This window comes from Suncus etruscus, chromosome 14 (genome assembly GCF_024139225.1).
Source record: "Suncus etruscus isolate mSunEtr1 chromosome 14, mSunEtr1.pri.cur, whole genome shotgun sequence".
NCBI lineage: Eukaryota > Metazoa > Chordata > Mammalia > Eulipotyphla > Soricidae > Suncus > Suncus etruscus.
The window spans coordinates 89,045,531-89,063,874 of record NC_064861.1 but is presented as its reverse complement, the minus strand read 5'-3'; the positions used below and the strand labels follow the sequence as shown (position 1 = coordinate 89,063,874).

General features: G+C 54.7%; 1 protein-coding gene across 2 annotated transcripts in view; it reads right to left on the bottom strand.

Moving 5' to 3' along the window:
* Positions 1-1,312: 1,312 nt before the first annotated feature.
* NECTIN2 (nectin cell adhesion molecule 2) overlaps positions 1,313-18,344 on the bottom strand; it is a 34,128-nt gene continuing 17,096 nt past the window's right edge. Inside the window, exons 3-9 of one of the 2 annotated variants that reach the window (XM_049787272.1) lie at positions 15,434-15,730; positions 14,714-14,831; positions 14,276-14,424; positions 4,945-5,098; positions 2,667-2,730; positions 2,505-2,591; positions 1,313-1,648 (exon numbers count right to left, since the gene is read on the bottom strand). In XM_049787272.1, the coding sequence (XP_049643229.1) occupies positions 1,376-1,648; positions 2,505-2,591; positions 2,667-2,730; positions 4,945-5,098; positions 14,276-14,424; positions 14,714-14,831; positions 15,434-15,730 (1,142 nt within the window). In that variant the 3' untranslated portion in view covers positions 1,313-1,375. Of the gene's footprint in view, positions 1,649-2,504; positions 2,592-2,666; positions 2,731-4,944; positions 5,099-7,156; positions 7,909-14,275; positions 14,425-14,713; positions 14,832-15,433; positions 15,731-18,344 lie in introns of those variants that run through there. The other variant, XM_049787271.1, reaches the window with a different exon arrangement.

Genomic DNA, 18,344 nt, shown 5'->3' with positions numbered 1-18,344 from the left:
CCCAATGCACCTTCTGCCCACCTGAGGGTCCCCCAACTGCCACCCTGGGTGAGGCTTCACTTTGTAGTAGATGGGGAACTGGTAGGGGACAGTGGGCAGGGGAGAGTTTGGGCCCCACACTGGGGCCATCCCTGCCTCACTTTGGGGGACAGACAGAGCGATGAGGGCGCGAGTGACGTGCTGCTTGGAGGGCTCAGGTCTGAGCAGCAGGATGTCCCCTGAGCAGCAGGCTCTGTACTCCCGGTGCCTATCCCAGCAGCTATTGGGGTTCTAGGGGGTGCCCTTTGTCAGGGAAAGAGCTACTCCTAGCAGGGCCAAGGAACTGTGCAATGCCAGGGATCGAACCTGGCATTGATGCCAAATGTTCCCCAGGCTTTATGTTTGTTCTCTGACCCAGACAGGAGGCATTGAAAAGGGGTTTGGGGGTGCAGAGAGAGGGGGTCAGACATACACCCACACACCTTCTTTTTCCTTTAGGGCCATTCTTCCTGGTGGTGCTTACTCTCGGTTCTGTGCTCAGGGATCATTCCTAGCTGGACTTGGGGGACCATATGGGGGTGCCATGGATTGAACCTGGTTTGACTGTGGGCAAAACAAGCATCCTACCCACTGTACTATCTCTTGAGACCTCTCTTTTTTTATTTTGTTTTGTTTTCTTTTGGGGCCACACCCTGTGGCAATCAGGAGTTGCTCCTGGCTCTGCGCTCAGAAATCACTCCTGGGCCCAGAGAGATAGCACAGCGGTGTTTGCCTTGCAAGCAGCTGGTCCAGGACCTAAGGTGGTTGGTTCGAATCTCGGTGTCCCATATGGTCCCCCGTGCCTGCCAGGAACTATTTCTGAGCAGACAGCCAGGAGTAACCCCTGAGTACCACCGGGTGTGGCTCAAAAAACAAAAAAAACAAACAAAAAAAAAAAAAAGAAAAAAACTCACTCCTGGCAGCAGCCTTGGGGGACCATATAGGATGTCGGGGATGAAACTCGGATCTGTCCCGGTTCGGTTCCATGCAAGGCAATTGCCCTACTGCTGTGCTATCACTCCAGCCCTACATTATTATTATTATTATTATTTTATATCTGGCACTGCCCAAAGCTGCTCCTGGCTGTCTTCAGGAATTACTCCTGGCTGGGCTTGGGGAACCATATAGGTGGGGTACAGGGAATCAAACCCGGGATAGTCATATCTAAGGCAAGTGTCTCCCCACTGTCCTATCTATCTTCCCACCCTTAAGTTGAGGTTACCCGCCAGGTTCCTGTTGTGATTTCTTTGGGTCAGAGGTTATGGGGTCGATATCAGATCGAGCCGCCAAGGGGCCCAAGTCCCGGATGAGGTGCCTGAGTGTCAGGGGGTGACAAGGTGAGGCAGGAGGGGGCAAATCACACGTACATGGCCCGGGACATGATGAACCCTTTGCCCTGCTGGGACTCGGCCGTGCTGGCGTAGGACAGGGCATCATAGATGGGGTTGATCTTGTCCATATAATCTTCATCCTCCTCATCTTCCTCGTCATTCTCCAAGTCCAGGGACAGCCGATCCATTGTGGAGGGTGCGGGGGGCACCAGGATGGGGTTTCCGAGGTTTGAGGCCCCCAAGAGCAGAGACCCCGAACGATCCTCCAGTGTGGGCAGCTCGTGGTACCGAGGCCTCTCCTGGGGGGTGGGGGGGACAGGAACCGGGGTCATGGCTGAGTGCCACATCTTTCTTGCTTTTTACTCTAGTTTTTTCTTTCTTTTCCTTCCTTCCTTCCTTCCTTCCTTCCTTCCTTCCTTCCTTCCTTCCTTCCTTCCTTCCTTCCTTCCTTCCTTTTCTTTTCTTTTCTCTTTTTTTTTGGTTTTTGGGTCAAACCTGGCAGCACTCAGGGATTACTCTTGGCTCTATGCTCAGAAATCGCTCCTGGCAGGCTCAGGGGACACTATGGGATGCTGGGATTCGAACCATTGTCCTTCTGCATGCACGGCAAATAATGCCTTACCTCTATGCTATCTCTCCGGCCCCTGCTTTTTACTGTAGTTTTCTTTCTTTTGAACTTTTTTTTGTTTTTGTTTTTGGGCCACACCCGGCAGAGCTCAGGGGTTCCTCCTTAGTATCTCTGAGCTCAGAAATCACTTCTGGTGGGTTCAAGGGACCATATGGGATGCCGGGATCCAACCTACATTTGTCCTGGGTCAGTCGAGTGCAAGACAAATGCCCTACCGCTGTGCTACCACTCCGGCCCCTTGTTTTTGTTGTTGTTGTTGTTGTGGGGAGGGTGATGGTGCTTAAAGGGTACTCCCCAATTCTTTTCATTTTAATTTCTTTGGGTCACACCCAGTGACACTCAGGGGTAACTTTTGGCTCTGCACTCAGAAATCGCTCCTGGCTTGGGGGACCATATGGGATGCCTGGGGATTGAACCGTGGTCTGTTCTAGGTCAGCGCTTGCAAGGCAAATGCCCTACCGCTTGCGCCACCGCTCAGAACCCTGGCCCTTGACTTAACTTGCCCTCATGCTCCCCAGGAGTCTTACCTGTTCGGTGCAGGAGATAGCAGAATCGAAGTAAGGGGTCTTCAGGGGGCTGTGCTCTGAGGCCCCAAGAGTGAAGAGCTGGGAGGGCTGCAGGGGAAGGGGGTACAGATGATCACCTCCAGTCCCCACCCACCTGGCTGTCCTCCATGGGGCTGTGCTTACCATTTCCGACTCATCCAGTTTCACCTTGGGGCTGGGCGGCTTGTACGAGGGTGGCGCCTCCAAGCTGGGGAGGGATACAGGACAAATCAGGTCCCCCTCTGTCCCACCTGCCTGTGGTCTTCCACTGCTGGGGAAGGTCCAGCCCTTCTGGAGTCAGGCCTGCAGGTTACAGGCCCAAAGGGGGCTCTGAAATTCCCTCTGGGGCAACTGACTGCCTTTGTATTTAAACCAGAGTCTATGTGGGTGGTTTGGGGCCATAGCTGCTGGTGCTCAGGTTTGACTGCTGGCCCTATGCTCAGGCAGGTCTGACTCTTGGTCCTATGCTCGGGGGTCATTTCTGGAGGTGCTTAGGGACTGGATGCACAACCGGATTCTGAACTGTTCATTGTGTCTGTGGGTGAACTGGGGGTCAAATCCAACACCTCACATGGCAGGAATGCTCTGCCACTAAACTCATCTAGGACCCTGAAATATTCTTTTTTGTTTATTTTCTTTTTGGGTCATATCTCACGGTGGTCTGGGATTCCACCTGGCTTTGCACTCAGAAATCGCTCCTAGGGGCCAGAGCAGTGGCGCAAGCAGTAGGGTGTTTGCCTTGCACACACTAGCCTAGGACAACCCGTGGTTTGATCCTCTGGCGTCCCATATGGTCCCCCAAGCCAGGAGCTATTTCTGAGCACAGAGCCAGGAGTATCCCCTGAGCGTCACCGGATGTGGCTCCCCCGAACCCCCCCCCGAATAAAAGCAAGAAATCGCTCCAGGGCACAGAAGCACAGAAGTAAGGCATTTGCCTTGCATGCCACCAACCTGGGAGGGACCCTATTCGATTCCTTGCATCCCATATAGTCCCCAGCTTGCCAGGGGTGATTTCTGAGTGCAGAGCCAGGAGTAACCCCTGAGTTCTGCTGGGTGTGGCCCAGAAACCAATCAATCAATAAATAAAGTTTAAAAAAAGAGATATCACTCCTGGCAGGCTCAGGACACCATAGAGAATGCTGGGGATTGAACCCAGGTAGAACGCATGCAAGGCAAAAGCCCTCCCAGCTGTGTTATCTTTCTAGTCCCTCTTATCTTCTTTTATTTTTTGGGGGGGTCACACCTAGAGCTGTTCAGAGTTTTCTCCTGGCTCTGCACTCAATAATTACTACTGGCAGTGCTCGGGGGAACATATGAGATGCTGGAGATGGAATCTTAGGTCAGCTGCAAGCAACGCAAGTGCCTTATCGGCTGTACTATCACTCTGGCTGCCCTGAAATATTCTTTCCATTGTTTATTGACTGAAATCCACTGTGAACATATAAAGGGGGAAATAAAAATTCCAGAATCCTGGAGATGAAAGTCCATCAATTATTATTTGTTTAATTTTGGCCTGGCTGCTCAGGGGATCAAACCAGAAGTCTGGCATGCAAAGCATGTATGCAGTCAGTTCTTTGAGCTGTATCCGCTGTCCTGGAACTCAGTACATTATTACTGAAAGAAGAAATGTGATGGCCAGGGAGAGAGAGAAACTCAAAGGACAGAAGCACCGCATGTTCCCCTGAACATCCTGGGTGTAGTCCCTGAGTATAAAGGAAAGGGCACAGAGATAGTACTGTGTGTGTGTGTGTGTGTGTGTGTGTGTGTGTGTGTGTGTGTGTGTGTGTGTGTGTGTGTGGAAAGGCACATGCCTTGCATACAGCCAATCCCAATTTGAGCCCCAGTGTGTGTGTGTGTGTGTGTGTGTAAGGGCACATGCCTTGCATACAGCCAATCCCAATTCGAGTCCCAGTACTGCATAAGGTTCTCAGAGCACTACCAGGAGTGATCCCTGGGGCCAAATTGATAGCACAGCAGGGAGGACAGTTGCCTTGCACACAGCCATCTCAGGTTCAACCCCTGGCATCCCATATGGTCCCCAAGGGTGAAAGGAGTGATTTTTTTTTGTTTATTTTTGGGCCACATCTGGCGGTGCTCAGAGATTACTCCTGGCTCTGTTCTCAGAAATCTCCCCTAGCAGGTTCGAGGGACCTCATGGGATGATGAATCGAACCCGGGTCCCTTCGGGTTTAGCTGTGTGCAAGGCAAACGCCCTACCGCTGTGCTATCCCTCCAGCCCCTGAAGGAGTGACTTCTGAGCACAGAGCCAGGAGTAACCCTGAGCATTGCTAGGTGTTACCCCCCCCCAAATAAAAACAAAAGTTGTTGGGAGGTTTCATCCTGCAGCCCCCACTTTACACTCACACCCACTGCACCCTACTTTGGGGATGTTTCCCAGCTCCTTCTCAGGACCCCGACTCACTCGTCCTCCTCCTCCGCCCCTTGCAGCCTCTGCTCCTTCTGCTGCTGCCGACAGATCAGGATGCCCGTGGCGGCCACGGCGGTGGCGATGATGGCAGCGATGATGCCTCCGATGATCCCCCCGGTGGCCCCAGCACCTGCTGTGTTGGGGCTCTCTGCAAGAGCAAGGGTAGGGCAGAGGGGTCTCCGGGTGAAGTCATGGTCACTTGTGCCCAGACCCCCACATTTGACCGCCCGAGGCCTACCTCCTCTCTCAAGGGTGGATATTCCCTTGGGAACCTAAAATCCAGCGGGACAGACACAGATAGGCAAGGAGCAGGGAGGTGACAGCCTGCAGTTCTGGGGTGGGGGAGCCTGAGGGCATGGGAGGGATCCTGGTAGAGACTCCAAAGAACACCTGTGGTCGTGTGTGTGTGTGTGTGTGTGTGTGTGTGTGTGTGTGTGTGTGTGTGTCGCATGCGTGTGATGGAGCCCAGAGCCTCCACCAGCCAGGCTCTTGCTCTACCTATGAGCCTCACCCCCAGACTGTCCCCCCCCCAAATCTCCTGGTTTGATTAATTTTCGGTGTAGGGGACACCCCCCTTGATGCTCAGGGGCTTTCTCCTGTCTCAGTGCTCAAGAGTTGGCTTCTGGAAGGAAATGCTGTGGGGGACCGTGTGATGCAGGGGTGCAAGTGCAGGTCTCTCCTGGGCCTCTCCTGGGATGTTTCAGGAAGCCCCAAGAAGACCCTATGGCCAGAGCAGAGAGATGAAGGGACAGAACGAAGGAGGAAGGGATGGAACTAAGAGGCAGAAAGGAAATTCTGGAGATTGGGAGGCCCTTGGCAAGAAGCCCCCAGGGCTAGTGGCTCAGAGCCCCGCCCACCAACAGGAAAGGGGCGGGGAGAAAAAAAAGCACCACTCTTGTGGGCGTGGTTCAAGCCACTTCCACACCACACCCACCATCCAATCATTACTCAATCCATGCCCCACCCACCATCTCATCACCACGCCCACTTTCTCCATGCCACGCCCACAATCTCATCCTCACTCCCTCAAAATCATGCTCATTATCCTATCACCACGCCCACTCCCTCCATGCCACGCCCGCTATCCCATCACCACTCCCATCCATCTCATTACCACGCCCACTCCTTCCACGCCCCGCCCACCCTCCAACCATCATTCCATGCCCCATTTACATCTCATAGCCACGCCCACTCCCTCCACGCCACGCCCATCATCCATCACCACTCACGCTTATTATCCTATTACCACGCCCACTGCCTCAAGTCACGCCCATCATTTCATCACCGCTCCCTCCAAGCCCCACCCACCGCCTCTTTGCCACGCCCACTGCCTCTACACCACGCCCACGCCCCACCTTGGCTTCTGAGCTCTTGGGGGCCAGAGTCCAACACACCTAGGTATGCAATTAGGGTGCACAGGTTGCATCTCCTGCTCAGCTGAGGCTGGGAGCTAGGGTGCAGGGCAGGCTGGCAGGCTGGTGCCAGGTGGACCCTGAACCTCACAGGTGTGCACTGACCCCACCCACAGGCCCCAACTTTCTCTGGGCAGCATGCCTGGGCTGGCTGGGTGGGGACAGAAGTTCCTGGACTGTCCGGTTTCCGCCACTTCCTGTCCCCCACAGGCATCCTTGCCAGATTGCTGACTGCGAGGGATGCACCGGGTAAAAGGCCACTGGGCCAACCCACACCCCCAAACATTAGTCATTGCAGGTGGGAGTTGGGGTGGGCAGTGGAAGAGAAAAGTTGGGAAGGATGGGGAGGCCCCACTTTTTTGGGGGGGCTTTACCAGGCACCTCTTGTCCACTCTCTCTCCTCTGTCTCCAGATTAGGGGAGTCAGGGGAAAATTGGGGAACTTCCTTATTGGGGAGTTTGAGGGATCCGCCCTCTGAATCACGGGAACCCCAGAAGGGAGGTGGGAGCAGGAAGAGGAAAAGCTGGGGAAAGGCCACTGAGAGGTGGGACTTGAGTGTCTTTGTCTGAGATCTGGTTGGGGGGGGGCTGCCAGCCCTCCCCTCCCAGCCGAACCTGAAATCAGAACCCCACCACCACCACTATCACCCTCTCCAGGATTCCAACCTGCTGGAGGGGGGAGGGCATCTCAATATGCCCCCCAACATGCCCCAAGTATAGCCAGGGCCCCCACCCTTAGTCCCTGCCCACCTTCAACCTGCAAAAGGGTTCGAGGTATTACAAGACACCCCAGTATTTCATTTTTCCTCCAAGGCGTTTATTAACTCCTGAGTATCACGCGGTGGGGAGGCCAAACAAGTCTCTGGGGGGATTCCAGTGTGGGGGCCCAGCTCCCCGCTGGGGGCCTCCCCTCCCCCGTGCAGCCCTGGAGCCCGAGTCCAGCGTGGGGGTCCACCTCCCTGGACGCTGGGAGAGTGGGAGGTAGTGGATGTCCTCCAGGCCAGGCCACAAGTTCAAGTCCAACCTGCCAGGCCGGGGCGGCTCTGGGTCTGTCTCTCTCTTTCTCTCTCTCTCTCTCTTTCTCTCTGCCTGTCAGTCTTGGGGGGCACCAGGTCACACGTAAACAGCCCGCCGGGAAATGAGGGAGCCGTCCAACTGCGACTCCATGTCGTCGTCCAGGGGGACAGGCGGCAGCATAAGGCCCACCTCGGCCTTCTCGTCCTCCTCCTCCTCCTCGTCATCATCTTTGCCGTCGGGCCTCCGGGCCCCAGGACCTGTGGGTGTCCAGAAGGCCGGACCCCCATTCCCAAACACCTGAGTTTTCGCCTCGTAGGACCCTCGGTCCGCACCGTCTCCTGCGCCTCCTGGACCACCGCTGTTTCCTCCTCCTCCTCCTGCACTTCCTCCGGGGCTCTTCCTCCTCCTCTTCACCCTCAGCAGGATGAAGGCCATGACCCCCCCGGCCAGAAGCAGCAGCACCAGCAGTGTCCCCCCCACGGCCCCCCAGACCACTGGACCCACTTCCTGGGGCGAGGCCCGGGGGGTGTCTGAGGAGAGAGAGGAGGGTGAGAGAAAGAGAAAGAGAGAGGATATGAAAGTCAAGAGGCTACATTTGGAAAGGGGGGGCTGTAGGGTTGGGGGCATTCCGGGCATAGATAGGGGGGTGGAGGAGGGAGAGAGAAGCCCCGTTCCCTCTTCTTGACAGGATGGAGACTGGTTTACATGGTGGGGGGCCCTTACACCTCCACAGTGTTTTTCAGACATTAACTTGCTAGTGAGGGGCCAGAGAGATAGCACAATGGGTAGGTAGGGTGTGGCTTTGCCAGCTGACTGGGTTCAATTCCTGGCACCCCTCAAAGGTCTCAAAGGTGAGCCCCATCAGGAGCAAGCCCTGAGCCCCACCAGGTATGATTCCCCCCCAAATAACTGCACCTTTCAAGCACCAAATAAATCTCAGGGCTAGGGAGGCCGCTCAGAGGACACATGCTTTGCACAGAGGCTTTGCTCTTCAACACTACCTAGTCCCCCGAGCACTGGCCCCTGAGCACTTCTAGCTGTGGCCTCCTAAGAAAACTCCTAAAATTCCAGTTTTGCTGCCTCAAATCTAGATTTCTTGGGCTGGAGTAATAGCATAGTGGTAGGGCATTTGTCTTACATGTGGCCAACCCCGGACGGACTCCAGTTCGATTCCCGGCATCCCATATGGTCTACCAAGCCTGCCAGGAGCAACTTCTGAGTACAGAGCCAGGAATAATCCCTGAGCGCTGCCAGGTGTGACCCCCACCTCCCCCCCAAAAACAAAACAAAACAAAACAAAAATACCCTCCAAAAATCTAGATTTCTTTTAGGAAGGGGGGAGAAAACAGATGGGGCCTTATGGTGGCCTGTGAAGGTGGATTCCTAGCAGGCCCCCGAAAAGACATGTGTGTTTGCAACTGCCTTGAGAAGTCCTGGGGAGGGGGTCCCCTTGTGAAAGCTCTGATGCCAGGACCCCGGATTTGTGGCCTGGATCTGGCCAGGGGAAGCAAGGTGAAGCTGGAGCAATAATACAGCAGGGAGAGCACTTGCCTTGCAGGCGGTTGACCTAGGTTCGATTCCCAGCATCCCATAGGGTCTCCTGAGTACCACCCAAAGTGATTCCGGGGGCGCTCGAGGTAAGGTGTCTGCCTTGCAAGCGCTAGCCAAGGAAGGACCGCGGTTCGATCCCCCGGCGTCCCATATGGTCCCCCCAAGCCAGGGGCGATTTCTGAGTGCATAGCCAGGAATAACCCCTGAGCTTCAAACGGGTGTGGCCAAACACCAAAACCAAAACCAAAACCAAAGTGATTCCTGAGAAAAGAGTTAGGAGTGGCCTCTGAACATTGCTGGGTGGGGCAAAAACAAAACAAAACAAAAACTAACAAAATGACTCCAGGGCCTGAACCTAAGGACAGTAGATATGGAGGGCACTTGCCTTGCACACAGCTGACCAGGTTCCCTGAACCCTGCCAGGAGTGAGGTCTGAGCTCTTCTGGGTGTGGCCCCAAACAAACAAACAAACAAAACCTCATACAATCTGATGCAGGGCTGTGATGAAGGGGGCCTGGGGTCTGTCCTCTCTGGGTGTGGCCCCACTGAGAACAAAAATAAAACCAAAGTTCTTTGCTCTGTGAGGACTGGGGAGGGTTCAGGTGGCCTGCTAACCCCAAAGCAGAAGATATGCCTTCCTTTCTCTAGTGGTTCCCTCCTACTGACTGAGCAGAGGAGGGGGCTTGGAGAGATGGGGAGGGCAGCCAGGGGCCTAAGGAGAAGGGAGGAAGAAAAAGGCAGGTAGGGGGATACTGAGGGAAGTGTCTCCCCCTCTTGGACCCTGCCTGGAAAACTGGGGCTCTCCTGACCACTGCACATGGAAGAGAGCCCAGCTCCTGTGGGGAGAGGGTTCAGATAAGGGGTATGGCTCAGTGATGTTGCAAAGCCGTTTAGCTATTGACAGGAGGTAGGTACTAAAGGGTAGAAAAAGTTCTTCTCCAGGTTGGAGTGATAGCACAGCAGTAGGGCATTTGCCTTGCACGCAGATGACCAGGGATGGACCCTGGTTTGATCCCCGGCATCCCATGTGGTCTCCTGAGCCTGCCAGGAGTGATTTCTGAGCGCAGAGCCAGGAGTAACCACCTAGCACTGCTGAGTATGGCCTCAAAACAAACAAAACAGAACAAAACAAAACAAAAAAGTTCCTCTCAAATAAGCCCTGCAGGTGTGTTTGCTGATCCTGGTTTCTTTTGTGGAGTGGGGGTGTCATGGGGCTCCAGGGGTACAACCCTGGCCTTGTGTGTGCTGTCAGCACTCTCGCCCTAAGATCATTTTTTTTTGGGGGGGGCCCACACCTGGTGATGCTCAGGGGTTACCCCTGGCTATGTGCTCAGAAATCACTCCTGGCGGGCCCGGAGAAATAGCACAGCGGTGTTTGCCTTGCAAGCAGCCAATCCAGGACCAAAGGTGGTTGGTTCGAATCCCGGTGTCCCATATGGTCCCCGTGCCTGCCAGGAGCTACTTCTGAGCAAACAGCCAGGAGTAACCCCTGAGCACCACTGGGTGTGGCCCAAAAACCAAAAAAAAAAAAAAAAAGAAATCACTCCTGGCTTGGGGGACCATATGGGACCATATGGGGGATCGAACCGTGGTCCATCCTAGGCTAGCGCGGGCAAGACAGACGCCTTACCATTTGCGCCACCGCTCCAGCTCCTTTTTTTTTCATTTTTGAGTTATATTGGAAAGTTACCAGAAAGAGGTACTCAGAGCATTGTGCTCGAGGGACCCTATGTACTGGGATCAAACCCATGTGCCCCTTCTGTACACTCCTCAGCCTGGCCCAGGTGTGTCTGCAGCACCCGGACACCATGTGGGATGCAGACGGGGGACACTGTGTTTGGTATTGGTATGTGGATCGAATGTTCTCCCCTAGTCTCCCTGGAGTGACCTTCAGCCCGAGTGGCCATCTGGGGGCCCCCGACCCTGAATTATGACAGCATATCTGGGTTGAGGGAGTGTGGGACGGTGTGGGACTTCTGGCCACAAGAGCCAGCAGGGAGCCTGGCTATAGGCACTTCCTGGCCTGGAGTGCCAAGGGCTGGAGGTAACCCTGCTTGGCTAAAGGTCTGTCTTTGCAATCATGTTTCTTTCAGCTATTCCTTGGCAGTGCTCAGTGCTTGGGGTGAGGGTAGCAGGGATGGAACCAGAGGCTCCTGCAAGCACAAAATGTGCTCTGACCCTTTCAACCCTCTCTAGGCCCAACTGAAACTCTTTCTCTCTCATTCAAGCTCAAGTGCTTAGTTTATTATTATTTTGGGTTTTTGGTTTTTTGGGTCACACCTGGTGATGCTCAGGGGTTACTCTTGACTATGCGCTCAGAAATCACTCCTGGCTTGGGGGGACCATATGGGATGCTGGGGGATCAAAGTGCGGTCTGTCTTAGGTTAGTGCGTGCAAGACAAATGCCCTACCACTTATGTCACCGCTCCAGCCCCAAGTGCTTAGCTTTTTTGGCAATGCCTGAGGTTGAATCCCAGTCTCATGCATGCGAGGCATGTGTGTTCTCACTGAGCTGCATCCCTGGCTTACTATGACTTCTAATCTTTTTTGTTGTTATTTTTGGGTCACACCCAGCAGCGCTCAGGGGTTTCTCCTGGCACCAAGCTCAGAAATTGCTCCTGGCAGGCTCAGGGGATCATATGGATGCCGGGATTCGAACCACTGTCCTTCTGCATTCAAGGTAAATGCCCTACCTCCATGCTATCTCTCTGGCCCCCTGCAATGACTTCTAAAAACTTTACTTGAAGGGGGCTGGAGCAATAGCAGAGCAGGTAGGGTATTTGCCCTGTACACAGCCTACCCAGGACCTAACAGGGTTTAATCCCCAAGACTGTCACGAGTGATATCTGAGTGCAGAGCCAGGTATGGCCCAAGGAAACAAAGAAAAAAATTACTTTAAGGGGTCTGGAGCAATAGCACAACAGGGAGGGTTTTTGCTTTGCATGTGGCTAACCTGGGTTCGGTCCCTGGCATCCCACAGGGTCCCCTGAACACTGCAAGGAATGATTCCTGAGCACAGAGCCAGAAGTAACTCTGAGCTACGCTGCATGTGGCCCAAATTAAAATCATTTAGTTTAGGGGGCTGGAGAGATAGCATGGAGGTAAGGCGTTTGCCTTTCATGCAGGATGTCATCGGTTCGAATCCCGGCACCCCATATGGTCCCCCCGTGCCTGCCAGGAGCAATTTCTGAGCCTGGAGCCAGAAATAATCCCTGAGCACTGCCAGGTGTGACCCAAAAACCACAAAAAAAAAAAATCATTTAGTTTAGTTTGGGTTTGGGGGGCCACACCCAACGTTGCTTCAGGGCTACTCCTGGCAATGTTCAGGAGACCATATGTAGTAGAGGATTGATATAGGGTTGACGACAGACAAGGCAAGCACCTTAGCCCTCTCCATACTATTCTCTCCAGCCTTGTAACTAGGATGGTTTTTTTGGGGGTCCCACCTGGGGGTCACACTCTCAGGGATCACTCCTGACTTCTGGTGATGTCTGGGTGACCGAATGTGTTGGAACAGAAAAGGGGTCAATTATGCACAAGGCTACATTAGTGATTTTGTTTTGGGGTCATATCTAGTGATGATCAGGGGATGTGTGGGATGCCAGGGATTGAACCTGGGTCAGCTGTGCGCAAGGCACTTGCCCTACCTGCTGTGCTATTACTCCATCCCTGCATCAATGAGAGGTTTTTGGCTTGATCTGGGCCATGGGTACCAAGCAGACTGCTGGGGGCAGGCTGCTCCAAGCCCAGAGTTCTCTGGTTGACTGTGAGAGCTAGGTGTAGATGGCAAAAGTGTTGGGTCCCCATGCTCGTGGGTGGGGGGTCTATTTCTAGCTTTGGGCACTCCTGCTGTTCTGGGGGGCAGAGGGGCAGGGCACATGACCTTCAACCCTTGGTGGTGCCAACTGAGTGCAAGTGGGGAGACCAGTTTCTGGGGTGCGTCTCTGAGGGAGAGGTTCAGGGGTGTATTTCTGGTTGGGCATCCTGCTAGCTGGGTGGAGGCTGACCCTCCCTTGGGTGTGTCCTCTCCTTCACTGAGGTGTTCACCTTGGTGCTTGGCATAGCTGGCCAGGAGGCCTTCCTTAGCGGGGTTCTTGGTATGGGAGCAGGGAAATTCTCTGTCTCCGCCTCTGCGTGCAGGTGCATGCTGGGGGTTCCCAGGTGGATTCCAGGGAAGGGAATGACCTCCTTGGATGCGCTGATGCGGAAGCGTTTCAGTGGGGGGCGCATTCTGCCCATCTGGGTGTGTCTCCCAGTCTGTGTGGCTTGGGGACAATGTAGATTTGTTTTTTTTTTTGGATTTTGGGTCACACCCAGCAGTGCTCAGGGATTACTACTGGCTCTACACTCAGAAATCCCTCCTGGCAGGCGCAGGGGACCATATGGGATGCCGGGATTCGAACCACTGACCTTCTGCATGCAAGGCAAATGTCTTTACCTCCATGCTATCTCTCCGGCCCCCAATGTAGACTTTTTTCCTTTTGGGCCACACCTGGCGGTGCTCAGGGGTTACTCCTGGCTGTCTGCTCAGAAATAGCTCCTGGCAGGCACGGGGAACCATATGGGACACCGGGATTCGAACCAATCACCTTTGGTCCTGGATCGGCTGCTTGCAAGGCAAACGCCGCTGTGCTATCTCTCTGGCCCGTAGATTTGTTTTAAGTCTCAGCTGGGAGACAGGGAACTCCAACTCATATATACTCATGTTGTTTGAGTTTTGGTTTAAAGGCCACACCTGGTAGTACTCAGGGGCTACTCCCAGATCAGTGCTCAAAGACCGGATAGTGCCAGGGTCAACCCCAGTGCTCCTTCCTGCAAAGCCTGTGCTCCAGCCCTTTGACTATCTCTCTGGTCCCCTTAGCTGTCATTTGGGTATAGTGAGGATACGACACGGTGGGGCTTGGGAGACCCTTGGTGGTGCCAAGAACTGAACCGGGGTGGGCTGCATGCAAGGCTAGAGCCCCTCCCCTCACCCCCAGTACTGCGTCTGTGGCTCCAGCTGTCATCAAGTGCCACCTCCGTACTCCGGAACCTTTGGCACCCACAGGCTCTGGCTTCCCATGGAACAGCTCCTGGGAGCACCCCGCTTCCACCTCTACCTGGTGTTGGCCTCAGTACACTGGAGCTGGGAGCTGTGTGCTCCCCTGGAGTACTCCTCTGGCTGGAAGGAAGTACCTGAAATCTGCTCCTCAGCCTCCACATCTCAGAGAGCCTTCAGCAAACCTCAGCCTCCTCATGCCCCTCTCAGAGCCTGCCCAGCCACCCCCAGTCTCAGCCAGGCGGGTCCCCAGGACGGCGGCACAGCCCCACTCCCACGAGCCCCAACAGGTGAGCCTGTCTTCTCACCTCGCACCAGGACGGGCAGCTCGGCGCGGCCAGTGCCCACGGCGTTGGTGACAGTACAGATGAAGGTCGTGTTTACCAGCCTGTCCACCGAGTGGATGATCAGCTGTGAACCCCGGGCCAGTGCTGAGGCTGGGAAGACACCGGAAACCCTGCAGGAAAGTGGGGGTCATGGGAGGGCAGGTGCCAGCAGCCTCCCAAGACACCCCCCAAGACTGGCCTTCCAGCTGAGACCTCAGGCTGCCAGTTCTTCTCCTTTCTGGGATCGCCACCCCTGGAACTTGTCTTTGTACTTTGCTTTAGGAGGTCCAGTCTCCAGTCCCTCTGTCAGACCAGGTGTCCACTTGCCAGCCTCTCCCCTCGACCAGGAGTGCATTCCCCAGACCCAGGGTTCTGTTCCCAGCCTCCCTCCTCGGACTGGGACCTGGGCCCCCCACTCACGTGCTCCAGTCATAACCCGTGGGCTCGGGGTTGCTGCGGACGTCACAGTGCAGGCTGGCCTCAGTGCGGCCGATATACCAATTATCATCGTACCCGGAGATAGAGACCTCGGGGGGATCTGGGGGTGGGGGGGAAGAGGCTCAGAGAGGGGATGATTAGGGCAGTTGAAAGGGATGAGCTGGGGGCCAGAGTGGTGGCGCAGCAGTAGGGCGTTTTGCCTTGCACGTGGCTGACCTAGGATGGACCGCTCGCGGTTCAATCCACTGGCGTCTCATATGATCCCCCAAACCAGGGGCGATTTCTGAGCGTATAGCTAGGAGTAACCCCTGAACATCACCGAGTGTGGCCCCAAAAAATAAACAAACGAAAAAGAAAGGGACAAGCTGGGCTGGCCAGGGGGTGCCTGTGGCAAAGGGATCCAAGTGTGCGAAGCCCCCATAGATGGCTTTGGCTTAGAGTCTGGTGTGCCAACACTGACTCAGGGAGCCTCAGGGGTGAATAGAGAAGGGGGAAGCCAGTTGGAGGGCTGGGGGGGCACCATGGAGTGGGGAAGCATTTGAGCCCTGCCGGGTTTGACCCCCGGCATCCCATATGGTCTCCTGAGTCTGCCAGGAGTGATTCTTGAGCGCAGAGCCAGGAGTAACCCATGAGTGCTGCCAGGTGTGCATTCCCCCCAAAACAAGCCAGTGTAGATGGGGCGAGCTCACCCCGGACACTCACAGCGCACAGAGAGGGTCACAGGCAGCAGGATGGGCTCCTCGAAGCTCTCATGCTCCACTTTGCAGGTGACCTTGGCACCATCGACGCGGCCCAGGGGCACCACGGTGAGGCGGCTGGTGACGGTGAAGGTGCCGGGCTCTGGCCCTGCTGTCTGGCTCTCGATGGAATCTCCGTCCAGTGTTGACAACCAGGTGATCCGGGCGGGGGGGCGGCCCCCCGTGGACACACAGCGGGCCACGGGCAAGGGGTCCAGGCTCAAGGTGACCTCTTGCTTCTCCGCATGGTTTTTGGGCTCGGCTAAAGAGATGAAAGTGGAAGTTGGGGGGGGGGTACATCGTCACCCCTGGTTGGCACTCTACAAGGGGGAGGCAGAGCTGCCAATTCCCCACAGCCTGGGTTCCAGCCCCAGCTCTGATGCTAGGAAAAGTCTCAGGCTTTGGGGTACACGTCATTCCCTAGCTCTCTATACCTTTTGGGGCCGGATAGAACATTGGGGAGGAAGCTTGCCTTGCAAGTGGTTGAGCGAGGTTTGATCCCCACTATCCATGGGGACCCCTAGGAGAAACCCCTGAACATCACCAGGTGTGACTCTAAAACAAAAGCAACAACAGAAAAAAAAAGGGGGGGGGTGGTGATAAAGCAATAGCAGAGCAAGGGGGGCGGAGAGATAGCATGGTGGTAAGGCATTTGCCTTGCATGCAGAAGGTCGGTGGTTTGAATCCCGGCATCCCGTTTGGTCCCCTGAGCCTGCCAGGAGCGATTTCTGAGCACAGAGCCAGGAGTAACTCCTAAGTGCTGTCGGGTGTGACCCAAAAACCAAAACCAAAACAAACAAAGAAAAATAACAGAGCAGGGAGGGCATCTGCCTTTCACTGACCCAGGTTCGATCCCTGGCATCCTATATTGTCCACTAAACACTGCCAGGAGTGATTCCTAAGTGCAAAGCCAGGAGTAACCCCTGAGTCTTGCTCTCACCCACCAAATAAAACCAAGTAAACCAAAAAGCCAATTCTATATCTCAGCTTCCTTTGTAGAGTGAAGGTAAAAAGCAACCCGCGGGCAGGGCGGTGGCGCAAGAGGTAAGGTGCCTGCCTTGCCTGCGCTAGCCTTGGACGGACCACAGTTCGATCCCCCGGCGTCCCATATGGTCCCCCAAGCCAGGAGCAACTTCTGAGCGCATAGCCAGGAGTAACCCCTGAGCGTCAACGGGTGTGGCCCAAAAACCAAAAAAAAAAAGCAACCCGCGCGTGCGCGCTCTCTCTCTCTCTCTCCTCTCTCTCTCTCTCTCCTCTCTCTCTTCTCTCTCTCTCTCTCTCTCTCTCTCTCTCTCTCTCTCTCTCTCTCTCTCTCTCTCTCTCTCTCTCTCTCTCTCTCTCATTCCCGCCCGCCCCAGTTTTGCTGCGTGGATGCAGTAAGTGGATTTATCTGCACTGCATTCTAGACAGCTGCCTGGCCAACAATCTGTGCCGCTCTGCTAAATGAAAGCAGATGGGGCCAGAGGCCTGGGAGAGGGTGCGGGTTCAGACATTAAAGCTGGGGGGTGGAGACACAGGACAGCGGGGATGCGCTGGCCTTGCACACGACTGATCCGGATTATATTTATCCTTGGCACCATAGAAGATCCCTTGAACCCTGCTCAGGAGAGATCACTGAGCACAGAGCCAGGAGTAAACCCTGAGCACTGCCAGGTGTGGTCCAAAAAAAAAAAAATGGGTGGGATGAGAACACTGCGGTAGGGCATTTACCTTGCATGCTGGGTTTGGTTCCCAGCATTCCATATGATCCCTTGAGCCTGTCAGGAGCTATTTCATTTTTTGCGGGGGTGGGGGGGGTCCACATCCAGTGGCGCTCAGGGGTTACTCCTGACTCAGTGCTCAGAAATTGCTCCTGGCAGGCTTGGGAACCATATGGGATGCTGGGATTCGAACCATCGATTCATCCTGGATCGGCTGTGAGCAAGGCAAAGGCCCTGCCACTGTGCTATCTCTTCGGGCCCCCCAGGAGCTATTTCTGAGCACAGAGCCAGGAGTAACCCCTGAACATAACTAGGGATGGCCTCACCCCCCAAAATAAACAAACAAAACCCCACCTTCAAAGCTAAAGGAATATAGTACATCAGGTAGAGCGCTTGTCTTGCAGCTGCCAATCTGGCTTTGATCCCTGGCACCCCATATGGTCCCCTGAGTCCACCAGGAGTGAGCCCTGAGAATAGACCTGGACATAAACCCCAGGCACTGCCAGCTGTGACCTGAAAACCAACCAACCAAACAAAAAAACCACGTTCTGGGGTGATGGGACAAATGTTAAAGTGCTCATGTGCAGCCCACCTTGAGTTTGATCCCCTGCACCACATATGGTCCCCTGGGCATAAGCAGTGGCTATGGCTGCCTGTGGCACCAAAACACAGCACATCACAACAAAAAGCTCCAGAAGGAAATGTCTTTTATTCCTCCTGTAACTACTCCTGTTGGTGCCAGTGGTGGGTTAAAAGCACATAACATTCCTAAAGCCGGTATCCTTATTTTGGGGGAACAGTATTGGGCAGTGAGTGAGCCCAGAAATTCAGACATGCAAAGCAAGTAATCTGCTCCTGAGTTGGTAACTTTTTGTCGTTGTTGTTGTTTTTGGGCCACACCAGTTGATGCTCAAGAGTTACTCTTGGCTGTGGGCTCAGAAATCGCTCCAGGCTTGGGGGGACCAAATGGGACACTGGGAGATCGAATCGCAGTCTGTCCTACGTTAGCGCTTGCAAAGCAGGCCTTACTTCTAGCGCCACAGCTCCAGCCCGGAGTTGGTAACTTCTTTGTTTGTTTATTGGGCCCCCTGTGATGGTGCTCAGGGGATCTTCTGTCATTTGGTTACCATCTAGATAAGTCACTCTTTTTATCTGACTTGTGGGCCACACCCAGCA